The sequence below is a fragment of the Rhinoraja longicauda genome, chromosome 13 (assembly GCF_053455715.1).
Source record: "Rhinoraja longicauda isolate Sanriku21f chromosome 13, sRhiLon1.1, whole genome shotgun sequence".
Classification (NCBI taxonomy): domain Eukaryota; kingdom Metazoa; phylum Chordata; class Chondrichthyes; order Rajiformes; family Arhynchobatidae; genus Rhinoraja; species Rhinoraja longicauda.
The window spans coordinates 30,388,194-30,411,733 of record NC_135965.1 but is presented as its reverse complement, the minus strand read 5'-3'; the positions used below and the strand labels follow the sequence as shown (position 1 = coordinate 30,411,733).

The 23,540-nt window shown below is 41.9% G+C and overlaps 1 protein-coding gene across 21 annotated transcripts in view; it reads right to left on the bottom strand.

Moving 5' to 3' along the window:
* Positions 1 to 1,096: 1,096 nt before the first annotated feature.
* kif1aa (kinesin family member 1Aa) overlaps positions 1,097 to 23,540 on the bottom strand; it is a 196,485-nt gene continuing 174,041 nt past the window's right edge. For all 21 annotated transcript variants that reach the window (XM_078410681.1, XM_078410683.1, XM_078410684.1 and 18 more), the window contains 9 exons: positions 22,596 to 22,657; positions 20,017 to 20,162; positions 18,593 to 18,799; positions 16,245 to 16,316; positions 14,094 to 14,215; positions 12,985 to 13,128; positions 10,796 to 10,988; positions 10,039 to 10,157; positions 1,097 to 5,941 (listed from right to left, as the gene is read on the bottom strand). In XM_078410681.1, the coding sequence (XP_078266807.1) occupies positions 5,899 to 5,941; positions 10,039 to 10,157; positions 10,796 to 10,988; positions 12,985 to 13,128; positions 14,094 to 14,215; positions 16,245 to 16,316; positions 18,593 to 18,799; positions 20,017 to 20,162; positions 22,596 to 22,657 (1,108 nt within the window). In that variant the 3' untranslated portion in view covers positions 1,097 to 5,898. The remainder of the gene's footprint in view (positions 5,942 to 10,038; positions 10,158 to 10,795; positions 10,989 to 12,984; positions 13,129 to 14,093; positions 14,216 to 16,244; positions 16,317 to 18,592; positions 18,800 to 20,016; positions 20,163 to 22,595; positions 22,658 to 23,540) is intronic.

Genomic DNA, 23,540 nt, shown 5'->3' with positions numbered 1-23,540 from the left:
ATTTAGAACGGAGATGAGGAAGAACTTTTTCAGTCAGAGAGTGGTGAAGGTGTGGAATTCTCTGCCTCAGAAGGCAGTGGAGGCCAGTTCGTTGGATGCTTTCAAGAGAGAGCTGGATAGAGCTCTTAAGGATAGCGGAGTGAGGGGGTATGGGGAGAAGGCAGGAACGGGGTACTGATTGAGAGTGATCAGCCATGATCGCATTGAATGGCGGTGCTGGCTCGAAGGGCTGAATGGCCTACTCCTGCACCTATTGTCTATTGTCTATAATTTAAAAAAATCCTCTTGGCTGTTCATTCCGTATTTCTAGAGAGCAGTCTAACAGTTCTAGTTCGAAAAAATCTTATTCCTGTATTCCTATATTTTTCCACTTTCTCTGGTACCTTTAATCAAAGTGTAGTCTAACACAGTTTGATACAAATTTACTAATTTAAATAGCTAGAGAATTATTCATTGTCCTGGGTGACTCAATGATAGGACAAGATTGGATGTCCGTAAATTTTGATCCTGAGAATTATTGATGCTAGTCGAGAGTTGACTATCTGATGAACCATCCATGATAATAAGTGCAATGGACAAAGATATATAATGTCTGGCATGGGGAATTTGTTAGGTTTGATTCTTAGAATACAACCTGATTTAAAATTCTTCCTCAATATTGGCTGTTCGTTCCACGCGCAACAAGCATTTCTCTAAAATAATTCCTTATAATCCTGATATTTCCTCTTCTTGGATACTTTTATTATTTCAGCTGTTGAGTTCTAACTCCACCCTCCTTTCAGTAGCGAACCTTGTTGCAAAACTGAGCCGCCAACCTAATCTCTATAAGATTACTGCTCCAAAGAGGTTCCAAGTTAGTTACATAAACTATGGAAGTCACAGGACGATGTTTTGCCTTGTAAATATCAGGGTGAAATTCAATGACTTTCTTTCTGAAAAGTGTAGTAGAACCAGGTGGAAAACAAGTTGAATAAACAAATTGATGGATCGGTGTATGAGGGATGATTCTTATGTGTACAGTGGTTCTATTTCATGTGTGTGACATAAGTGTAACACGGAATGAGACACGGAATCTTAGTGCTTGCTTGTCCAGAACTGCATATTTACCACGTTTATTTTTTTATTGACAATGCATTAAAGTGTTCACAAACATCTGAAGACTCTAATTCCAACACCCATGGTTTACACTTCAAGAGACTACTGACCATCTGAGACAGCGTGTAGATATATTGTACAGTTGTCACAGCCATCACGTATATACAACATCAGAGGCGGCTTCCAAAATGTACAAAGCTGGGGCACTGTGGGAAGAGGCATAGATTAACTGACAACAGAAGTAACAAAACAGATCATTCCATTAGTTCACCATTACGTAGACAAGGGTTGCAAGTCAATCCAGACTGAAATTTGATGTTGTAGAAGTTGTCTGTTTGACTCAAATGTCCTGGGTCTGAGCTTTTGGAAGAGTCAGTGCTGAAGTCATTTCTTATGGGTTATCATGATGCCAATCGTTATCGTTATCTGGCAAAATGTTTTGGAATATTTACAAATCCCCTCCTTGGATTTTATGCAGTATCCACCCCCTGCCATTCACTGATGCTACGATTCGTATTTGGTAGCAGGTTGGGGATAGGGTGGGAGTGGAGGAGCACAACAAAGTTTCTCTCTCTTCCACAATAAATAGTCATACGAGCTTTGTGTGACTGGGAAGTTGAGCTGGACATATAAAAGCAATTGTCCACTGTTCCCCATCTCCCCCTTCTCAATGGGTGAATAAATGGAACCAGCTTGATTATACTGTTGCCATCTAATGAAGCCTTATGCAACTGAGCAAGTTGCAACTGGCATCCTTTCTAAACAAGCAACAACAACCAAGCACATCCTGTGTCTTATCATTTTTTGTGTCCTTGTTCAGTAATTTTACTGCCTGTGTGGGTTACTGGTGTCCATTTTGCAGGATAAGGGCTTGAGCTGAGTGAAACATAAGGTACAGCTCAACAGCAGAAATTCACTGGTTACTATACAAACCAATGGAATGCAGTTTAATATTTTCTGATGTTACTGTATTTATTGTGCTATTATTTCCCCATCCCCTTTGTCCAGAGACTGGCAATGGCGGGAAGTAGGTAGTTAAAAAACAAACTGATTGAAACAAATTATTCAATCTGGAGAAGAATTCAAATCCGTGAAGGAAAAGGGTAAAAACAATGACATGAAAAGTGAATTGTGGAAATATGTTTCATAATTTAAAAGTTAACAGAGAAGGAAAAGTGGCCAAAGAGCACAGTTAGTATGATCAAGAATGGACATCAATAGATAATTCACTTTGTTTCCATTGGTTTGGAGGATATGACGAGAATATAGACAGCTGATGCTCCTGGCTTTGATGAAGAAATGGTAAGGAAATACATAGGTTATGTCAAGGGATTGTCAGAAAATGCGTGGCTTGAATTGAGGGTTAGAGCTGGAAAACATTTACACTGCATTGATTTATGAGATGGGGATGAGCTATTAAGGTTGAATTTTCCCTACCATTTTCTTAAATTTCTTTATGCCATGTTCTGTTGAGGGAAAGAAATGTAGTTTTTTTAGATAGCATTTGTAAGTTAATGCATTAGGGTTGTTGATATGTTTGTTGAAATAATATGTTGCCTAAGAATTACAACTGAATAGAATGGTAAAGCTATGTTTGGTGCATTTGATCGTTATTCTGGTGAAAGACTGAGCATTTATCCCAAGGGATAACAGCAATCATTGGCCAAAGATGGTGGAAGTGAGATTGATTCACCTTTCTTAGTTGCACAACCCCCCCCAAGCCTCTGACCTTTCCAAATATGGGTGTGCTCTGTAGGTTGGTTGGCCTAAGGCACAGCGCCTGATACGAGTTGCTTTGCAGGGTAGAACCTTTGGAACATTTACATCTAATATTGTGGTCAGATATAATCCATAGACTGGCTGGCCAAAGTTATACCTGTCACATCAAAAATCCCTTCAAAGTGGCATTTCACCAACACATTTCTTATGTGCAATTTTCCTTTTGCTATGGTAAGTCATTAGACTAATTCACCTGTCTGTTCCCAGTCTTCAGTTATCATCCTAGATAAAAGGGACTAGCAGTATACATTATCTTGTATTATTAATATTGATGTGACTTGAGACAAAACCCTGTAAAATAATAATAATTTAAATCTGTTCATTGTTTCAGTTCTTCATACGTCTTATTAGCAGGTGGGGAAATTGTTCTGTTATTATCTATTCTCAAACTGTGGTGTTATAGAATGGGGAGATGATTGATACATTGAAACAGCTGTGCCAGATAACGTAAAGCTCTAGTTATGCTTCAAATATTTTCACTTAATAATTCATACAGACTCCAAACTACTTTCCCTTAAACGTCACCAATGACATGCGAGTCAGACATCAAACTTCTCCGAATGAGACTTTGTTGAAGTTACTGAGCAGACACCAGCGGGAGAAAACACATTTCAAATGCAAATACATGGAAAGGAAAGTGTTCCCCAAAGCAGTAGGGAAGGGAAGGTTTGGAGTGAGAGAGGGAGAAGGGGCTACATGAACATATATTGCAACAGGACAGTCTTCTTGTGCATGGAACGTGAGAAAGAGCACATCACCCACCTCACATGCAGCAGTATAGAAAATGCAAGTTTACCACAGGTGAAGACACACGCACACACCAATGTGTAATTGAAAATTCCGTTGCGAATGATAAGTTGCTTTCTTGGGTTTGACAAACTTCCACTGAGAAACAGTATCTAAAACGTTGGAAGGATACCGACTAAGACTCAGATGCTTCCAACTCTCAAGAGCTTTGGTTTAACCAAAGACTCACCATAAAATTCAGTTTTTAATCTGTAGCCTCAAAGTTAGTTAACAATTCAGAGTGAACTATTTTGAGGTTTTCCATTTAGCAGCAATTGATTATGCCTGCATCCATATTGTTTTGACTGTTACAATAATCTGTAGAACGTAACAATAGAGGGTGCAATATGTGCATAGCAGTAAGCTTCTTTTAATTAAACAGTAACCTTAATACACAACTTTTATTTAACGCTGGACTTTAAGGTTTTGCAGTGACCCGAGAAGCAGATGGTGCATCTTTTCCACCTGTTGAGGATGGGGTGTTGGTGATCGTCTTTTTGGTTTAAATAAAGTACCATAAGGAACTTGTGGAGGTCTTTATCACCATGACCCGTAAGCCCACAGGGGGCTGTGTTTGTTGGGGCTCCATTGACCAACATCCAAAGCAACATTTCCATTCCAGTACTTGCAGCATGTTGGAGCTGTTTGGTCCTGATCAAGACCCCCATGACCCACTTGACATGAATGCTCAATTTGCTTACAACATTGGTAACATAGTTGCCAGCTGATAATTAATGCCATCTGTAAATAAAATTGTAGGAATGACTAAATGTGTGGCGATCTGCACACAGCTTGAAAGCTCTAAAGCAGATGCATCTTGGGCTGCTCACTTCCACTGATAGATCTGAGACCACTGGAGCAAACTGCTCTAGATGGCTTCAGGTTCTCTGATCCCTGCACCACCCAAATATGAAGGACATCTTCCGGTGGGGTCAAAGAGGTAGTAACATTGCTAGTGAGAAGCAGCTAATGCAAACCATTAAAAAAAAAAATCTGAATTATTGTATTCCTAACCCCCATCCCCAATCTGGGCAGCTATATTGAGTCCATTGAGGGTCAACAACTGAGGGTCATACTGGTACAGGCGTTAGGCAGTCAGCATCTCCTCCACAGACAAGAGTACAACAAATCAACACAGTTTGTTTCTATAGCCACAAATTTACAAAACACTGAAGGGAAAAGGTGTGTTTAAGGTCAGTGGAACTAGGTGCATGTGTGGCTGCTCGCTGTACAGACCGCCTCATTCAGCATCGAATGGTGCGGAGTATAGCTGGCAGCTGGTGTTCCACATGCATTTAGTACTGGTGACCAAAGTCAGATTTCTCCCCTTGAATCCTTCAGACACAGCAATGCTGACTGGTTCATGAAAATCCCAACATGGCAAACACTACCCAAATATTTGCACCTGGGGTTGAGGGGCAGACAATACTATTCAGCTTCAGCAGTAACAATCCTTATTAAAGATTAAGAATACATTATCAGTATAGAGCTAAACATGATATATATACAATATTAAACCTTTTACTACCCCACAATTCCAGTTTCATGAATCCTCTTCACTGCTCATGTCTCCAAATAGATAGTTCACCCCTTCCTGCAGAAAATAACCTGACAGTTCTTTTGGCCACAAACCTCGTACCGTTCACGGAGCCTTTGGTGAAGATTCACTTTTAAGCGGATGCAAATCAGCATGGGGCGTTGGCGAGAACGAACCAACCAATAAGGAGCTTTACAGATCGCTTACTGGCCTCTTGTCGCTTTTCCCATCAGCTCCTCCATTCATTCCCAAAGGTCTCACGGACCCATGAAGAGCTCTGAGCCTGACAGTACACCCACGTTCCAATCAGACATTTCTCTGTTGGGAATAGTTTGGATGCCACAAACTGTCTTCATGATCTTCTTTCCATCCCCCCCTCCCACCCCTTCCTCAAAACAAAAACACAAGGAGCACGACAGCATCTGGTGCCGATGATCAGGAACTGGCTCGTCACTAATGTCCAACCGCTTGCTCAAGACACACAGAGCATCACACGCACACGGAACACGGCACTCCCCGGCGCCAGCGACATGGTTTTTGCTTTCACACAACTATTAATTTTTAATCCTCAATAAATTACTACACGTAGAGCAGGCATTTAGATGGGCATTCACATCGATGCTGAAAAGGCTAGGTTGACTATGTACATAAGTGTCCAATCTGATGTTTGGAGTGGAATTCAAGCAGATCTTGGATTTATGTCAGATCCTCATCTGACTGCTCCTCCTTCTGGACAGCTTTGACCTGCAAGATGAAATGAAGGCACTTTAGAACAGTTAACAGCATTGCTTGAGAAGACTGACTGAAATCCTTCTCATTAACACTTTCTGACTCACCACGGTGTAACAATTTCTATTGCAATGACCACACACACTGTATTCACAACCTTTGGCGTGGCACTCTGCAACACTTCATACTTCCTTAATAAAACTAATTTAACAATAGAACAGTAATAAACTCAAAACTCGCACGGTAACACTCCTCACTATTATGCTCTCTAATATAATCCATCACATTCACTGCAACACGTTATCTCCCTGAACATAGAACGCAACACTTCTCGTATAACCAACACCACTAGCCTGAAGAAGGGTCACCCATTCCTTTTCTCCAGAGGTGCTGCCTGCCCTGCTGAGTTACTCCAGCATTTTGTGTCTATCTACCACTAATAAGGACATACTCATACATTCTGCAATTGTTCACTGCAATACTGTCAGACATATCCCTCACCTCCATATATAATATTGTTCTCACTATAATATTTAATCTAAAATTTCTCAGTATGGCATTTTCTTATTGTAAACAGTAGAGGAGATAAGAAAGTATTAACCAGGATTTTTTTAAAACGGTGCTGAAGGAACTAGCAGATCAGGCAGCATCTGTGGAGGGAAATGGACGGCTATTTCAGCTCAGGACTGTACAGGACAGGACCCTCCCCACCCGAAACTTCATCTGTTAATTTCCCTCTACAGATGCTGCTTGACCTGCCGAGTTCCTCCAGCACTTTGCTGTTTGCTTTAGATTCCAGAATCTGCAGTCTCTTGTATTTCCAGTTAATTAGGAGAATTGGAAACAGCGAGGAAAGACGTGAGAGACGGTGAGGAAAGCTGAAGAGATGGTGTAAAGTTAGGTCATGCTGACGTTTTGACACCTGGTTAGTGTCAGTATGAGAAGGTAGCCTAAGCGCTTTTAGGAACTAGCAAGAATTTGAAAGATTTTAAATTGATTACAAAAAGACTACAATTACCAGTAAATTAAAACAATGTCTGGAAGGCTCATAGAGAAATACATAAAAACATGCTTCCTGAGAAGATCAACAGCAATAACTCAGACACCCACAATTTAATGTAGTTGGCAGCATCGTATTCCTATTTATGAAACATGTTAGTATACCACATATGCACAGTGAAAGGAATGTTATATCCCACAGCATCCACTATAATTATTATACCTTGTAAACATTTCAAATACAAACCATTGTCCCCAAAATAAGACATTGTAATATAGTTCACACCTCTCACGAAAGTGAACTGATGTATTCTCCACTTATTATAACATTCTCTGATGTTCCCGCATATTCACTGCAACACTCTCCAATATACACTACTCTAATCTCAACAATGCTGCTCAATAATAATTCTCATTGTAACATTCATATATATCCCACACACCTCAAGGTAGTAATCGCTAATATCTTTACCTTAACCTTGCTGTGTAAAATAACATTCTCTGATAACTCCCATAGTTTCACTGTGGTAACCTGATATATTAATATTATTACAAGGGAGAGCAAGTGTAGTGAGGCCTTGCTACCATTGTATAAGACATTGGCAAATTATACCAGTACTTCAAACATGTTTGATCTTTTTCAAAGAATGACATATTTGAATTGGAGGTATGTGAGATTGAGTCCTGGAGTAAAGGGGTTAATTTAAGTAGAATGTTGAAATGATTGAGTCAATTGTATTGGAGTTTAGAAGAATGAGAGGAAATCTTACTGAAAATCCAGATGAGATTTCACTGAAGATACTTTGAAGAAGTAGGGGGCTTAATTTTAGAACGAGGAGCTGTTTTATGAAGAAAGAGATGGGAAGGAATGTCTTCTTGCTGGGGGTTATGAAACATTTGGAATTCTCCTCCCCAGAAAGTACTTGAAGTTGACACTGAATATATTCAAGGCTGAGCTAGACAGATTATTGAACCCTTGGGAAATTAAGGTTATGGCACCGGCAGGAAAGTGGAGTCTTGGCCAAGATCAGATCAGCCACGCTATTGAATGGCAGAGCAGACCCAAGCAGCCAGCTGGCCTATTTCTCATCTATTCACTATGTTTCTATTTCTTAAATCCAAAATTTTCAATTTAACATAACAAGAACAAATATTGGAAATATTCTGCAGCATCTGTCGAGAGAGAATCGTGTGATTTCCAGCACCTGTAAATTTTGTTATATTTCGCAATTTTATTATAAACTGTCTGATATGCCCCCACCACAACACCTCACAGTTATATATATAGGGTATACCTTCCAGTTTATTCTTTAAAAAGTAAAAAAGATGTGGCTGTTACTGACAAGCATGAGGGTTTTGTCGGTTTTGAACGTCTCAGAGGAAGTGGTGGAAACATGCTTTTGTGAACCTTTGTTCCTTTCAGTAAAGGTACTCTTAACGCGCCTATATATATATTGAGTTCCAGAATTTCAGCCGGTGGGTATTTACAAGTTAGAGAGGTTTTTGAGTTGGAGGGGGGTGCGTGAGTGTTTTGTCTTTATATGTGAGTTGTTGTGAGTTTGGAAGATACTGTCAAAGAAGTCTATTTACTGAACCTTATAGAAGGTACATATTTCTAGTTAGGATACACTATGGAGGAGAGGGAATACTTAAGCTGGTGCATGGTGTATCCCTTAAGCAGGCTGCTAACTACCCATAGTTTGATCGTGGCTCAAGTTGCACTCATGCAAAGTACATACAGAAAATCTGATACCAACACTTACTTTACTTGAGGTATTTTGGGAAATAGAAGGCAGGTCATTCAGCAGCATATTACCATATTAGTGACCGTAGCTACTTGTTTATGTGGTCAATTCACCTAAATATCTGGTTAATGGTAACCCCAAGATGTTTGGAATTGATGGTGTAGAAATTAAATGTCAAATTGCCTGTGACCGGGGTTCTTTGGTGTTGAAGATGCTCATTACCAGGCATGCATATGGCGTTACATGTTAATTTCCACTTATCAGTTTATGTCTGCGTGACAGCTAGACTTTCTGGACATTGTCACTGAATTCATATCTCCTTCAATAATTAATCATTCTGCGACTGCAACAAACTAGTATGAGTGTCAGAGGTTATGGGGAGAAGGCGGGGGATTGGGGTTTGGAGGGAGAGATAGATCAGCCATAATTGAAAGACGTACAGGTATGTAGGTTAATTGGCTGGGTAAATGTAAAAATTGTCCCTAGTGGGTGTAGGATAGTGTTAATGTACGGGGATCACTGGGCGGCACGGACTTGGAGGGCCGAAAAGGCCTGTTTCCGGCTGTATATATATGATGATGATGATGAATGGCGGAGTAGACTAGATGGGCCAAATGGCCTAATTCTACTCCTATTCCCTATGAACATGTTATACTCTGATGTTTATGTCACTATACTGTTATAGAATCATACTCCTCACTGCAAAATTATCTAACAAAGTATACAACTACATCTATAACACTGTTTGAAATATCCCACACTCTCACTATGAAACTATTTGACAATCTACAAACCTCACTATGAATCTGTCGTATAGCCCATGACTACAACGCTTACTGGGATAGGCCACACTCCTCACCATAACTGCCTGATAAAGCCCACATACATTACTATCGTTGGCAGATATAACTCATATCTTTTACTCCAATACTTTGAAATTACTACACACTCTTCTGTATAATACATTATACATATCACATCCATCTGTGTATCTTTCTGTTACAGCTTATTATGATCATTATAACACCACCAACCTATTGCAACGGACTGACACTGCCCACGCCTATTTTTGTGACTGTTAGGTACACCTCGTTATCATACACTAACTCCTGTGAACCTTTAAATAATCCCCACTCACTTCATTGCAATACCAGATATAACACAATGCCTTTCACTGTAACATTCTCAAATATAACCATAACAACACTTAACATACTACACACATCCCACTGCAATACAAATAAATCTGATACCTCTAATTAAAACATTGTCTGTTTTATCCACACCACCATTGTAACCCCACCTGCCATAGCCTTGCACTTTTCTGTAACATTGGTTATAACTACCACCATTTTGTGTGAGATGTACCTGATTGAACCAGCAAGGAGGGGGTTGAAGGCATAAAGCCAGTCTTGCATTTCCTTATCGTTGCATGCTTGTAGCAGTATCCCGCGATGTTCAGTACACACAGCAAAGGTGTTTGGAGTCTGCAACAAAAAAGGGAGAGTCTCAGAAATGCATTCAAATTGCACAGTGGCACAGCCTCACAGCTCTAGCAACCCTGATTCGATCCTAACCTTGGCTGTTGTCTGTGTGGTTTACCTTTTCCACCCCAGTTTCCCCAAGTTGCTCCAGTTTTCACCTACATCTGGAGGACGTGCGGGTTGAAGTCAGGGGCACAGCCTCAAAGCCTGGTTGGTGAATGACTGTTGATGAAGGGAGGGTGGGGAGCCATGGTTGGCTGGTTAATCAGTCTGAGAATATGGTATATTTGTGTGTTGTGGGCGGAGGACGACAGGGACATTGAACCACAGTCCACACACCACCCAGGGTGCTCGGACACAGATTAAAGAGGGTGCAGACATAACATTAGCCTTGGGGTGGATGGTTTATCATTGTGTGATCTTCTTAGACATATGAACGTAATATTTACCTCTAATATAGCATAATAATGAAATATACTTTCTTTAATCTAGCTAGTGAGATGTCATCTAAACTTTTATGATGTGGTGAAATTCAAGTACGAGGAACCTTAACAAGAGATGAATCAGTCTGAGGTTGTGTGGATTCAAATAACTCTCCATCTGCCCCTCTAACAGTGAGAGTGGAGGAGAGAGATGGCTACCTTTAGCATGGCCTGTTGATCCTCACTGTACTCCACCTGGGCGGCAGACAGGTTAAGGATGGCCCTCTCCACCGTGTCTTTGTCAGTGTTATAAATGTAAACGTATGGCCGCCGCACGACTACAAAGCGCTTCACCCAGCCGTTGGTTTGGGGTTCCAGGAAATGTAGGGTCCCTTTCTTCGATACAATTGGACTGGAAGATAACGAGAGGTTTAGGTTTATTATTGCGACGTGTACCAAGGTACAGTGAAAAACTTTTGCATGCTGTCCGATTATATCAGATACTATACATAAATACAATCAAGCCAAACTTAAGTGCAATAGGTACAGCGAAAGGAAAGATACAGAGTGCAGAATATAGTTCTCAGCATTATAGTACGCCATTGCCAGAGACAAAGTCCAATGTCTGCAACAGGGTAGAGTTGGATTAACAATACCCTAGCTTATGGAGGGAATGTTCAAAAGCCTGATTGCAGAGGAGTTGTTCAAGTGTAGATGCTGCTTCTGTCTGTCTTTCAAACAGGCCACCTGAACCAGTGGGAGGGCAGTATCTCGCAACAGCCTCAAGAGGCTTCAGAGTCCAGGCCTGATCCTAGTGAGGTTGGTCGTGTTTATTAGGTGGTAAGGCCAAAGAGGGAGGTGAAAGAGCAATGAGAAATTATACACAAGGAGGATTTGTAATGCCAGGCTTCCCCAGTGCCCCTATTGTTGGCTATGTATTCATCAGCTTTAGGAAAAACCCATGTCCAGGTCACTTGTCAGTCCTGGAGGCGGTGCTATGATTGCAGAGTTCTGGCTAGACTGCATTAGAGAATTGCATTCAGTTCACCTCAATTGGGAAAGACTGCTCTTGAGTGCAATTCAGTGTGGGAGCAGCAATAGGCCATTTGGCCCTTTGAGCCTAATCTGTTATTGAAAACAACCGTGGGTGATAATCTGTCCCAATACCCTCTTTCTGCTCTCTTCCTGTGCAGGGATAGATGATGAGGGCAGGTTATAAAACCAGGCTTATAAATCTTACCCACAGAAAATTAAGTGGTGATCTAAATGAGTTGCTTAACATGACTAAATTGTTACCTCTGGAAAGCGAGTACAAATCAAGGAGGTATAGACTTCACAAACAATTTGGGAAGAATGTCTTACAGTTATGTGGAAATCTTAAATTTTCTTTCATAGAAATGTGCTGATGCTTGAAAGCTTCTGCACTGAGTTTGCTAGACTTTAGTTCAGTAAAGGTATTGAGGGCTTTGGACCAAAGGTGGATACATTGAATTAAGATACAGACCACCCATGATCAACTTGATTGTCATATGGGGTTGAGGAGCTGAATGGTCTATTCCTGTTGCTATGTTTTCAAAGTGCAAAAAGTGTACACCTCTCACAAGCATGAATTTCAACCCTCCAGCTCCTGCTGTGATCTGGGCACGGTGGGGCATTTCTAATGGGTAGCTGAATTCCTAGTGGGTCTCTTTTACAATAGACAATAGGTGCAGGAGGAGGCCATTTGGCCCTTCGAGCCTGCACCGCCATTCAATGTGATCATGGCTGATCATTCTCAATCAGTACCCCGTTCCTGCCTTCTCCCTATACAATAGACAATAGGTGCAGGAGTAGGCCATTCAGCCCTTCGAGCCAGCACCGCAATGCGATCATGGCTGATCATTCTCAATCAGTACCCCGTTCCTGCCTTCTCCCCATACCCCCTCACTCCGCTATCCTTAAGAGCTCTATCCAGCTCTCTCTTGAAAGCATCCAACGAACTGGCCTCCACTGCCTTCTGAGGCAGAGAATTCCACACCTTCACCACTCTCTGACTGAAAAAGTTCTTCCTCATCCCCCTGACTCCGCTATCCTTAAGTGCTCTATCTAGCTCTATCTTGAATGCATTCAGAGAATTGGCCTCCACTGCCTGCTGAGGCAGATAATTCCACTTTTATAATGAATCCTCCTAAATTAGTAACTGTAGCTTGTAAAAACAAGGAACTGCAGATGCTGGTTTCCAAAAAAAAGGGGCTGGAATAACTCACCAGGTCAGACAGCATTTCTGAACTGTAGCCCAACAGATTCTGTACTACACTGTTAGGAATGCACCCACGAATGTGTAGAAAGCAGAGTTTGTCATTACTATGGAAGATCAATGCTGATACTCACAGTGTTCAAATATAGAAGTAATTACATTAAGGCCATACCTCACTCGGATCTCTTGAATATCAGCCACAAACATGCGAGGGCCTCCTTTCTCATCCTTGCCCTGCACAGGAGATTTCTTGAGTACTCCATCTTGCAGTAAATCGGCATCTGGACTAATCGCTCTGGAATGGGTTTCAGGAGTCCTGGTAAGGAGAATACAATGTTCAATAAATGTAATATCATCATTAAACATGCTTCTGTCACTCTAGAGATCAAAAGTGAACATGTAAATTATGTTTTCATATTTTATATTGATGACCTACCTTCCGTTTCTAACTCAAATAAACATCAGCATGCAGTCACCAACCTGAAAGGTCTATTTTGTCATTGCTATCAAACCATCAGTCATTACTACATTGTAGATATTGTTTTACCAATGAAATATTCTCAGATTCCTTGACCTGAACTTGAGCCTTAAGTCAGGGTCACTTACTGATGACGCTCCAAGATCATCACTGTCCATCCAAAAGAAGGGACCAAAGTGGTGTCAGAATTATAAATATAAATCAGTAACAACATATCATAGTATATGATATATCCCATACTGTTTACTGTAAAATCACTTACCTTTCACTGAAACATTCTCCCTATAACACCAGATGTATCACTTTTACTCTCATCAACATCTTGTACACCTCACTACAACATTCTCAGATATATTCTGTTCTTGGTTTTTCATTCTCTGATATGTTCCAGTCACAATGGCGCTATTTAGGATTGATAATTCCCATAGCCCGTGTTACTGCACTCAAATCACTAACACTATTGTAACCTGTGCTTTAGTATTATAAAACTTTTTAATGGGTTGATGTATGTTAGTTACTATGATCCTTTTTTCAGCTTATGTCTCTCAATGTATCATATCCCGTTATCTTTAGTTGAACATGTTTTACTATGTCTTGCACTTCTCACCACAGTGGGACCTTATATACTGCTCAATTATCAGATCCTAATACACCCAGCAACATTGGAAACATGGGCCCCCTACCAAGGAGCTAAATCAGCACTGATCTTCAGAGATGCTCCTCGCAGGTTCGCAGGTTTTCTGTGGGTGATGGACAACATCTAGAGAGTAGATAAAAGTCAAGTTGAATACATGGGCTCTAACCTCAGCTCTGAGATGAATTGTCCTTCCAGTAGCGAGGGACAGGTGGATGATGGAGGCAGCGTCGTGTTGCTCAGTGCAGAGAATGATGTGTCCCTCGTCAATGTAACAGACATCTCAGATAACTGGAAAACAGAAGCAGTCAATAATGTTTAGCACCAACTCTATGTAATCACCATCTGACATGAAGAGTCTATCTCACTCTGATGCAAGACACACACTGAGAGTAGTGAACCTTCCTGCTATCTAATACATGGTTATTTTGCAAATTTTCATTCGTGCATCAGGCAGGATCAGAAAACCACAAGCGGAACACCGGAAAAGTAAAAGCCCATGAAATCCGGGAAAAAAGGGGCAAGCTAGATCTAGATGTGGTTCAGTAGTAATGGTGGGCAGGTGCTTTAGTGACTGAAAGGCTCTTTGTCTGAGTTTTGCAAAGGTCAGTAATAGGTCCCAAGCATCTGATTCTACACATCAATTACTTAAATGTGAGAAGCATGAATCAGAAGTTTGCAGAAACAATAATTAAATTTGGCCATGTAGCTGGAGGAAACGAAGAAAGTTTAGATTGCAAGAAGATATTGTGGGAGAGATCAGGTGACACTAACTATCTATGGAGATTATCAGCAATGCAGAGTTTGCCTGCATCAGAGAATCAGGTTACCCTCAGACCATCAAACCCTTTCTGTCTATCTCCACAATAACCATGCCTTGAAACTATCTGAATGGGTGTCCACATTCTGGAGTATAAGAAGATAACTGCAGATGCTGGTACAAATCGAAGGTATTTATTCACAAAATGCTGGAGTAACTCAGCAGGTCAGGCAGCATCTCGGGAGAGAAGGAATAGGTGACGTTTCGGGTCGAGACCCTTCTTCAGACTGATGTCAGGGGGCGGGACAAAGGAAGGATATAGGTGGAGACAGGAAGATAGAGGGAGATCTGGGAAGGAGGAGGGGACGGGAGAGACAGAGGAACTATCTAAAGTATCCACATTCTGGATACATATAATCCGACTGTGGTGCGGTGCCTATTCCCTGTCAGTAGGCATGGCTCACCCGCAGCAGTCAGAGCCGAGAAACCCATCTCCAAGAGGCAAGCCGGCAGTGGATGCAAGTAACAAAAGGCCGGTTGGCGGACCAGCTTTGGGAGGTAGTGCAGTGCCTCTTGACGGTGGAGTGGGCTGCTGGAGGCCCTGCAGCAGCCTGGAGCTCGGATGGATCAGGCTCGCTCCAAGAGGCCGAGCGCGTGAACCAAATGTGTCCTGCAGCAGCATGGAGCGGTGAAGCATCAGGGAAGGACACCAATGGCCACACTTGGCCAGTCTGACCCTGCAACTTTGCCAGCTCAACAGGCCTTTATAGACCGTTTAGGAACTCTGCACTTATAACAACTTGAAAATGGCAGCAAACCTGGTGAAACGTATCCTGTCTCAGTGTACTATTCCATACACATGCTGACTCTAAGATGTGTTCATGTATAGTAATACTTTTGCTGAACCGTATGCATAAAATAATTTCACTGTACCTCAGTGCATGTGACAATAAAGTACCATTGAACTTGAAACCCAATTTCTTTCTGAGTTTACCAAGTGCTGCCTATCAGAGAATTGTACATTACTCCCTCAATCTCCCTCGAATAATAAACTACAGATTACTGCAGATACCTAAAAAAATAAAACAGCTTTATGCATCTGTAAGAAATATACAACTAAAATGAAATTAAACAAAAATATATTGAAACATGTTAAGTAAAATTCTAACACTTAGATTTATATCCAACTAGGCTGAATCTGGCCTTTTGTGAAAATGCTGACAGGAAATTAAAGTAAAAGCTTCTTGGCTTGACGTTTTTGTGCAAATTGATCTTTATTGAGATTGTCGTCAAGTTATAAGGAAAACATACAGCCGGGAGTTGCAGTCATCCATCAATCCAGCTTCACACTGCTCACGTTGTGGTGGCAATGACGTTATTTGGTTTTATTTGCTGCCCATTAATTTCCTCGCTACACTTGAAACAGTGTCGTGATAAATGGCCACCTGATTTGAAGTAACCTTTTTCTCTCTCTCACACACGCACAAATATACATACACAGAGCATGTGCATGCAATTACAGCCTGAGTTAATGTGACAATGAATCAAATCTTACAATACCTTGCTCTCACTGGCGCTGATACAGACATGGCTGTATTCCCTGTTGAATGTGTGGGACAAGAGTCGGAGGCACTGAAAGGCAGAAAAGACCCATCAGTTTGCGGTTATGATTTCTGTCAGAATACCACATTAATTCCACATTACACCCCCACCCCCCAACAGTCCACTATTGTGTCACATACCTTTCAATATCCCTTCACTATGCATCTCTCCTATTAACTGTCCTGTTTTGCAGTCCTCCTTTAAAGAGTTATAGATCACAGAAACAGGCCCTTCGGCCCACTGAATCCATGCCAATCATCAAGTACCTATCTATTTGTCTGCACATTGTCTGTAGCTTGCTATGGTGATTCAAGTGCTCGTCTAGACATTTCTTACTTGTTTTTATAATCTCTGTCTCCACTCAGGCACTATGTCCCAGCTTCCAATAACCCTCTGGGTGAAATAATTTTCCCTCCAATCCCCTTTAGCCCTCTTATTCCTCATTTTAAAACATTGCCCTCTGTTTTCAAATATCTCGCTATCCATCCTGTCTGAGCCTCTCATTAATTCTGTGTACGTCCCCCTCAGTCTTCTCCACTCCAAGGAAATCATACCCAGCCTAACCAGTCTCCTCGTAACTAAGATATTCCATTCCAGGTAATGACCTGATGATTTTTTTCTGTACGTTGACAACAAGAATCATACATAGTATTTCAGCTGTGGCGTAATGGAAGTTTTATAAAGTTGTAACATGATCTCCCTGCTCTTATAGTTTATACCTCGGTAAATAAATGCCATCATCCTGTATGACTTCATCACCACCTTATCTACCTGTTGCCAATTCGAGGAGACCATGGACTTTATCAACACTTCCCTCTTGCAGTGCCAAAACTGTGGAAACGTGAAACAACTTTTGTTTAGTTTAGAGATACAGCGTTGAAACAGGCCCGTTGGCTGACCGAGTGCACGCCGACCAGTGATCCCCGTATACTAGCACTATCCTACATGCGAGGGACAATTTTTATTAAAACTACAAACCTGTACGTCTTTGGAGTGTGAGAGGAAGCCGCAGCACCCGGAAAAACCCAAGCTGTCACAGGGAGAACGTACAAACTGTATAACTATCCTCTAGTTAGGAGACATGTGTATTCTTTCCTTCCTGAGGTTCAGTAGCGCTGATTTTCACAAGGTAAGAGGTGATCATTGGCTGAACAGTCTGACAACCTAAAAATAGCTGGAAGCCAGAGATCCCACAGCCTGATCACCACAGTACCCGACCAGATAAATCAATTAAAATCCTTCAGATTTACTGGCCTCACGACTGGTTGAGGTTGAGGATAATGTTTAAGAACATTTATTCACAAAATGCTGGAGTAACTCAGCAGGTCAGGCAGCATCTCAGGAGAGAAGGAATGGGTGACGTTTCGGGTCGAGACCCTTCTTCAGACTGATGTCAGGGGGGCGGGACAAAGGAAGGATATAGGTGGAGACAGGAAGATAGAGGGAGATCTGGGAAGGAGGAGGGGAAGGGAGGGACAGAGGAACTATCTAAAGTTGGAGAAGTCGATGTTCATACCACTGGGCTGCAAACTGCCCGGGCGAAATATGAGGTGCTATTCCTCCAATTTCCAGTGGGCCTCACTATGGCACTGGAGGAGGCCCATGACAGAAAGGTCAGACTGGGAATGGGAGGGAGAGTTGAAGTGCTCGGCCACAGGGAGATCAGTTTGGTTAATGCGGACCGAGCGCAGGTGTTCAGCGAAGCGATCGCCGAGCCTGCGCTTGGTTTCGCCGATGTAAATAAGTTGACATCTAGAGCAGCGGATGCAATAGATGAGGTTGGAGGAGGTGCAGGTGAACCTTTGTCTCACCTGGAAAGACTGTTTGGGTCCTTGGATGGTGTTAAGAACATGTTTAAGAACATGTACGGCTATCTCCCACATTTCAATGTTGGGTAGAATGATTTCAAGGAATCTTTACTCTGCCTCAACTGAATTCTGACTCAGTGCTGTATCTAATACTTATTTCACAAGCTATCAAAAACATAGATTTATTTATTTTTTCTTGCTATTTGGGATGCACCTCAGCCTCTGTGCTGTCCCTAATTTGTGAGTTTGGTTTGACAGTATACAGGAAGATTTATCTTGCCAAGATTTACTATTCACTTTACTTTGCTATGTTTTACTTACCTTAGGAAGTTTCTACCTCTTGAAAAATGATACCAATCCATTCATTGGTTATCTTTCACTTTCATCATTTATCAAAATGTCTCTGGTCTTAATTTCCATTCCATAAACCAACACACTAAATCTAGTCCCTTGATCTCACAAAGGCATCAAGCCAGTAGCACATTATTTACACCCTACCTTAGCTGCCAGCTCCTTCTGCCGCTCGGTGGTGGTATAGCTGGAGGTGGGCATGTCATTGCTTCCTGTGGAGTGCAAGCTGTATGATGAGATGCTCTGGGATTCACTGAGGTCTTCGCTGGTGTACGAAGACACAGACTCACTGCCTGACCTCAACGTGGCCTCCAGCTTCTCACGCAATAGCAGGTAGTGTCTGGTCTTCTCCACCTGTGGACCGAGAAATATGCAGGAATGTTAGTGAGCTCAAAAATGAACAGATGCTGACTGGAGCAACTCAGTGGGTCAGGTAGCACCTGTGGAGGGAAATGGATAGTTGACGTTTCAAGTCGAAACTCTCTTGTGTGGACTGAAAGAGGGGAAGGAATTGGCCAGTAAAAAGAGGTGGGGGAGAGGGATGGGATGGAGCGATAGGTGGATTATAGGTATTTACTATAAAATGTGACTACTTTCTCCAAGAAGGGGAATCTAAATCTACCTGATCTTTTGCAATATCAGGCAGGTAGCATCTTCAGAGTTCTCACTTTAGCAACTTTCATCCTCAGGAACTATAATAGACTTTGACTCGCTCTCAGGACTATTACCAGAACTATTGAGGCTTCATTCTCAGCCAGATCATCAGAAAGGATGTTCCAACTTTATAGTGCTATTTATAGGGGTTTGAACACAAAATATAATACTGTACTGAACTGTGCTTCAGAAATTTGTCTTATTTGATCGTTTTTTACTTTATTGTACTTGATTTTTTTTTGCACCACTGCCAAGTACACTACAAACTTGCACCATCCTGGTGTTTTGCACCCGTCATTGTATTTGTTGTTGTGTTTATTAGTCCTGATTTATTTCTTGTTTTCTCTGTGGGCTTCATGGGAACAAGGATTTTCTTTGCACACTGGTGTACATGACAATAAAGTATCCCAAATCCTAAGCATTTAAACTTGAATGAAAAGGCCACCCCCTGTATTTACCTAGATCATAAATAGTTGAAGACTAACGGTGTCAACTATACAGAATAATTTACTGGTTTCAATGGTGAAGTACCTACAGCTATCATTACTTCCTGAAGGCTGGGTAATTTAACATCCTTTCTGAAGTTTCACACAAATAATAGAAGCTTACATTAAGTTTAATTCAATTCTAAGTTATGGCCAGATTCGAGGGAACTGCCTTGCCTACCATGATGCAAAACTCAATCCCTGCCTGCCCCATCAAGTGGAATCCATACTGACATTTGCTCTCCTGATTCACACATGAAGATACAACACTTCTGGTGATATACCAAAGCTTTTGGGACAGATTTCTCAGCAAGGGTCAGGAGAGGAGGAGACACATGAATATGATCACAGAGCATACTATAAAGTTTTTAAAAAGTTCATAGTTCTGTCCCACTATCCAAGGATCCCTCGACAATTATGGGGTTTCTGTACCTCTTGTAATAGGCTGAGTTTCTCCAGTTCCCACTGGTGGTCCAGAATGAGACTGTCACTGCGGGGCCGCCAGCCAGCCAGATTCTCCTCCCCACGGACGTAGGCCACGGAGGTGTCGAGGACCCGCCTGCGTCTTCGCTGCATGCCTGCAAAAAGATATATTACGTTGAGGCTGCCCCAAGACACAAAATGGTGGTGGAATCGGCTAGTTAAATGGAGGGTAGTGAGAAGGATATGGGGAGAAGTTGGGCACAAGTTACTGATTGTGGATGATCAGCCATTATCATAATGAATGGCAGTGCTGGCTCGAAGGGCCAAATGACCTCCTCTAGCAACTATTTTCGATGTTTCGATCTTGGAGAAAACCCACGCGGTCACGGGGAGAACGTACAAACTCCATACAGACAGCACTGGTAGTTGGGGTTGAACCAGGGTCTCTGGCACTGCAAGCACTGTAAGGCAACAACTCTACCACTGAGCCACCGTTCCACCATGCCGCCCCATTTAACTCCATCATCTCCTCCGGCAGCGAGTTACAGATATCAACCACTCTCTGTGTAAATAAAATTTTGCATCATATCCCCTTTAAAACTTTCCTTTCACTTTATACCCATGCCTCTTATTTTTGGTAACCTACCAAGAAGAAAGGATTCTGACTATCTACCCCAAACCAGCCTCCAATAATTTTATATACTTCTATCTGGTCACCCCACAGATTTCCTTTGGTTCCGGGAAAACAAGCCCCAGCATAATCACTCCCCATAACTAAAGTCCTCAAATCTACGCCACATCCTGGTGAGATTGCTCCGTGCTTTCTCCAGAATTCCTGTAGTCTGTAATAGAAAATTTGAAAATTGTGTCCCAAAAAAATGGACTCCTTTTTAACAATTGAATGGATGGCACAATGGCACAGTGGGTAGAGTTGCTGCCACACAGTGCCAGAGACTGGTATTCGATCCTGACCTCGGATGTTGTCTATGTGGAGTTTGTACATTCTCCCTGTGGGTTTCTTCTGGGAGCTCTGGTTTCCTCCTACATCCCAACAATGTGCGGATCAGTAGGTTAATTCACTCCTGCAAATTGTTCCGAGTATATCTGTTAGTGCGAGAATATGGAAATGTAGATAGAATATAGGAAGATTGGGATTAATGTAAGATTTGTGAACATGGTGGTGATTGTCAATGTGGATTTGGTGAGCTGAAGAGCCTTTTTCCACGTTGCATATCTTACAACTTCATGAATTAGAGAAAAATAAAATAAACCTTTTCATCAGATTCTGAAAGCGACTCATTCATAGTTTCATATTCTTTTATGACATGGAGGAAGCATTTACTATCACTGTAAACTAGATTCCGTATTTACTTCCAATTTATCTCAATATGAAAAAGACACCAGTTGTTAGGGTTTAAGTTGAGGGCAGCAGGATTATTGACCTCTCTTGTGTTTGTCACTCTCATCCCTCAGGGTTCTAACTTTCACCATTAACTGTCACATTCTCCACTGCCTTCATTCCATATGCAGCTGGCCTTCCCAAGACTAGGGTCAACTTGGACTGCTTGAGCCAAATATCCAAACACCCAAAAACTTGTATAAGTTGCAGTGTATGAACCAATCATATTTGGCATGATGATAAGGATCCTCTGAGGATTTTATTGATGTTATGTGTTGGGATATTTGGGAGCTGGTTGTGTGGTAGGTGCAAATTGTATTCACATCTAGGATCCAGGAATAGGTGTTCCTCAGAGTGTGAGGTTTGCCTCAGGGATGTGTAGTTTTCAATATAAAAGTGTGGTATATAGGTTATCCTACACAGGACACAGATGAAGGCCATTCAATCCATCTGGCTTTCATTAGTCCCATCGCGTTCTCCTAATTTCACTCTACCACTGGAACTCTGCCTCTCTGACAAATGTCTGTCAACTCTCCTTTTGTTTCTTTTATGCGACTGATCTACGCTAAGGGATAATTTGCAGTAATCTAGTGACACAATGTTTGGATGTGGGGGGGGGGGGGGGGGGGGGAGGAACGGTGTTGTTAAATGTGCAAACTCCACACAAAATTCATTGGAGGTCAGGAGTGAACCTGGGTTCCTGGAGCTGTGAAGCAGCACCTCCAAGCATTGGCACCATCACTGTGAGGTAATTTAATTACTGAATGCTGAGAATGTCAGGGACTAGAGAAGTCCCAGGGATAGTTATTGGCTCTCCAAGCTGTAGTCCATAATGCAATATGTAATTTTTGGATCTCCCTTCGTGCTCATACGACAACTGGTGTTCATGGGACTCTTGGCCGCCATATTTCTGAGTCACCATTTGTTGCTCTGCTGGGTTGAAATGTCTAGTGCACAGTAATGGCGTAGTGTTTGTGGTCTGAATGATCTGCCTGTTTGAGTGGTTTCTGTATCAATCACACATCTCTGATCCCCCCACCCCACCTTCCACCCAAAGATAACTCATTCACATGTGTACAATCCCTAGCAAAAGGAGATCAAATCCAATATCCTGTACAAAGTGACCACATGCCAGTGAGTTGAACCCGTTAAACAGTAACCAGTTAGGTTGTTTCCTTTTCAAACTTACCTGGGCTCACTGCATCTGCCACCCGACACAGGCTCAGCTCATACACACCAGTCACTCGGTTACTATTAAATAATAACAAAAGAGACACAGCTTTGTTAATAAACTCAACTGATACCCAGTCCTTGCACAATATAAACATTATATAATCTGATGCATCACAGGAATCTCACGGTATTTTCCCAATGAGTACCATCCGTATAGAGGCGGACAGCAGATGCAAAGAAGGAAGAAACCTCATCTAGACACAAGGGGCTGCAGATATTGGTTTAGAAAAAAAATACACCAGGTGCTGGAATAAACCAGCACATCAGGCAGCGCCTCTGGAAGACATGAATAGGAAATGTTTTGTTTCGGAGTTCCAGTTCAGACTAACTATAGTAGGATGAAGAAAGCTGGAAGAGAGGAGGGAGCAGGACAAAACCAGGCAAGTGATAGACAGGTACAAATGAGAAGGGGGGAGGGGTGTTCGATTGAAGATGACAGGACACAGGCAAGTGATGAAAATAAAAATGGCTATGAGATAAGGAGAGATGAATAAAATTTGAAGTCAGAGGATAGAAATATAGAAAATTATGAAAGACAGATAGGGTAGACAGAATTCAGCTTGGAAATATCAAATACTAGAGAGCACAGCTTTAAGGTGAGAGGGCAAGGTTTAAAAGAGATGCACAGGGCCAGTTTTTACACAAGAGGTTAGTGAGCGTCTGGAACGCTGCCAGAGTAGAGTCAGACAGAATAGTGGTGTACAAGACTTTTTATAGGCGCATGGATATGTTGGGAATGGAGGGAAATGGATTATGTGCAGGCAGATAAGAGTTGGTCTTGGCATCATTTTTAGCACAGACATTGTGGGGTGAAAGTATTGTTCCTATGCTGTATTCCTCTCCGTTCTTTGGGATCATATGAGGGATTCATCTATGATGACAGAGGTAAACCTGGGTTGAA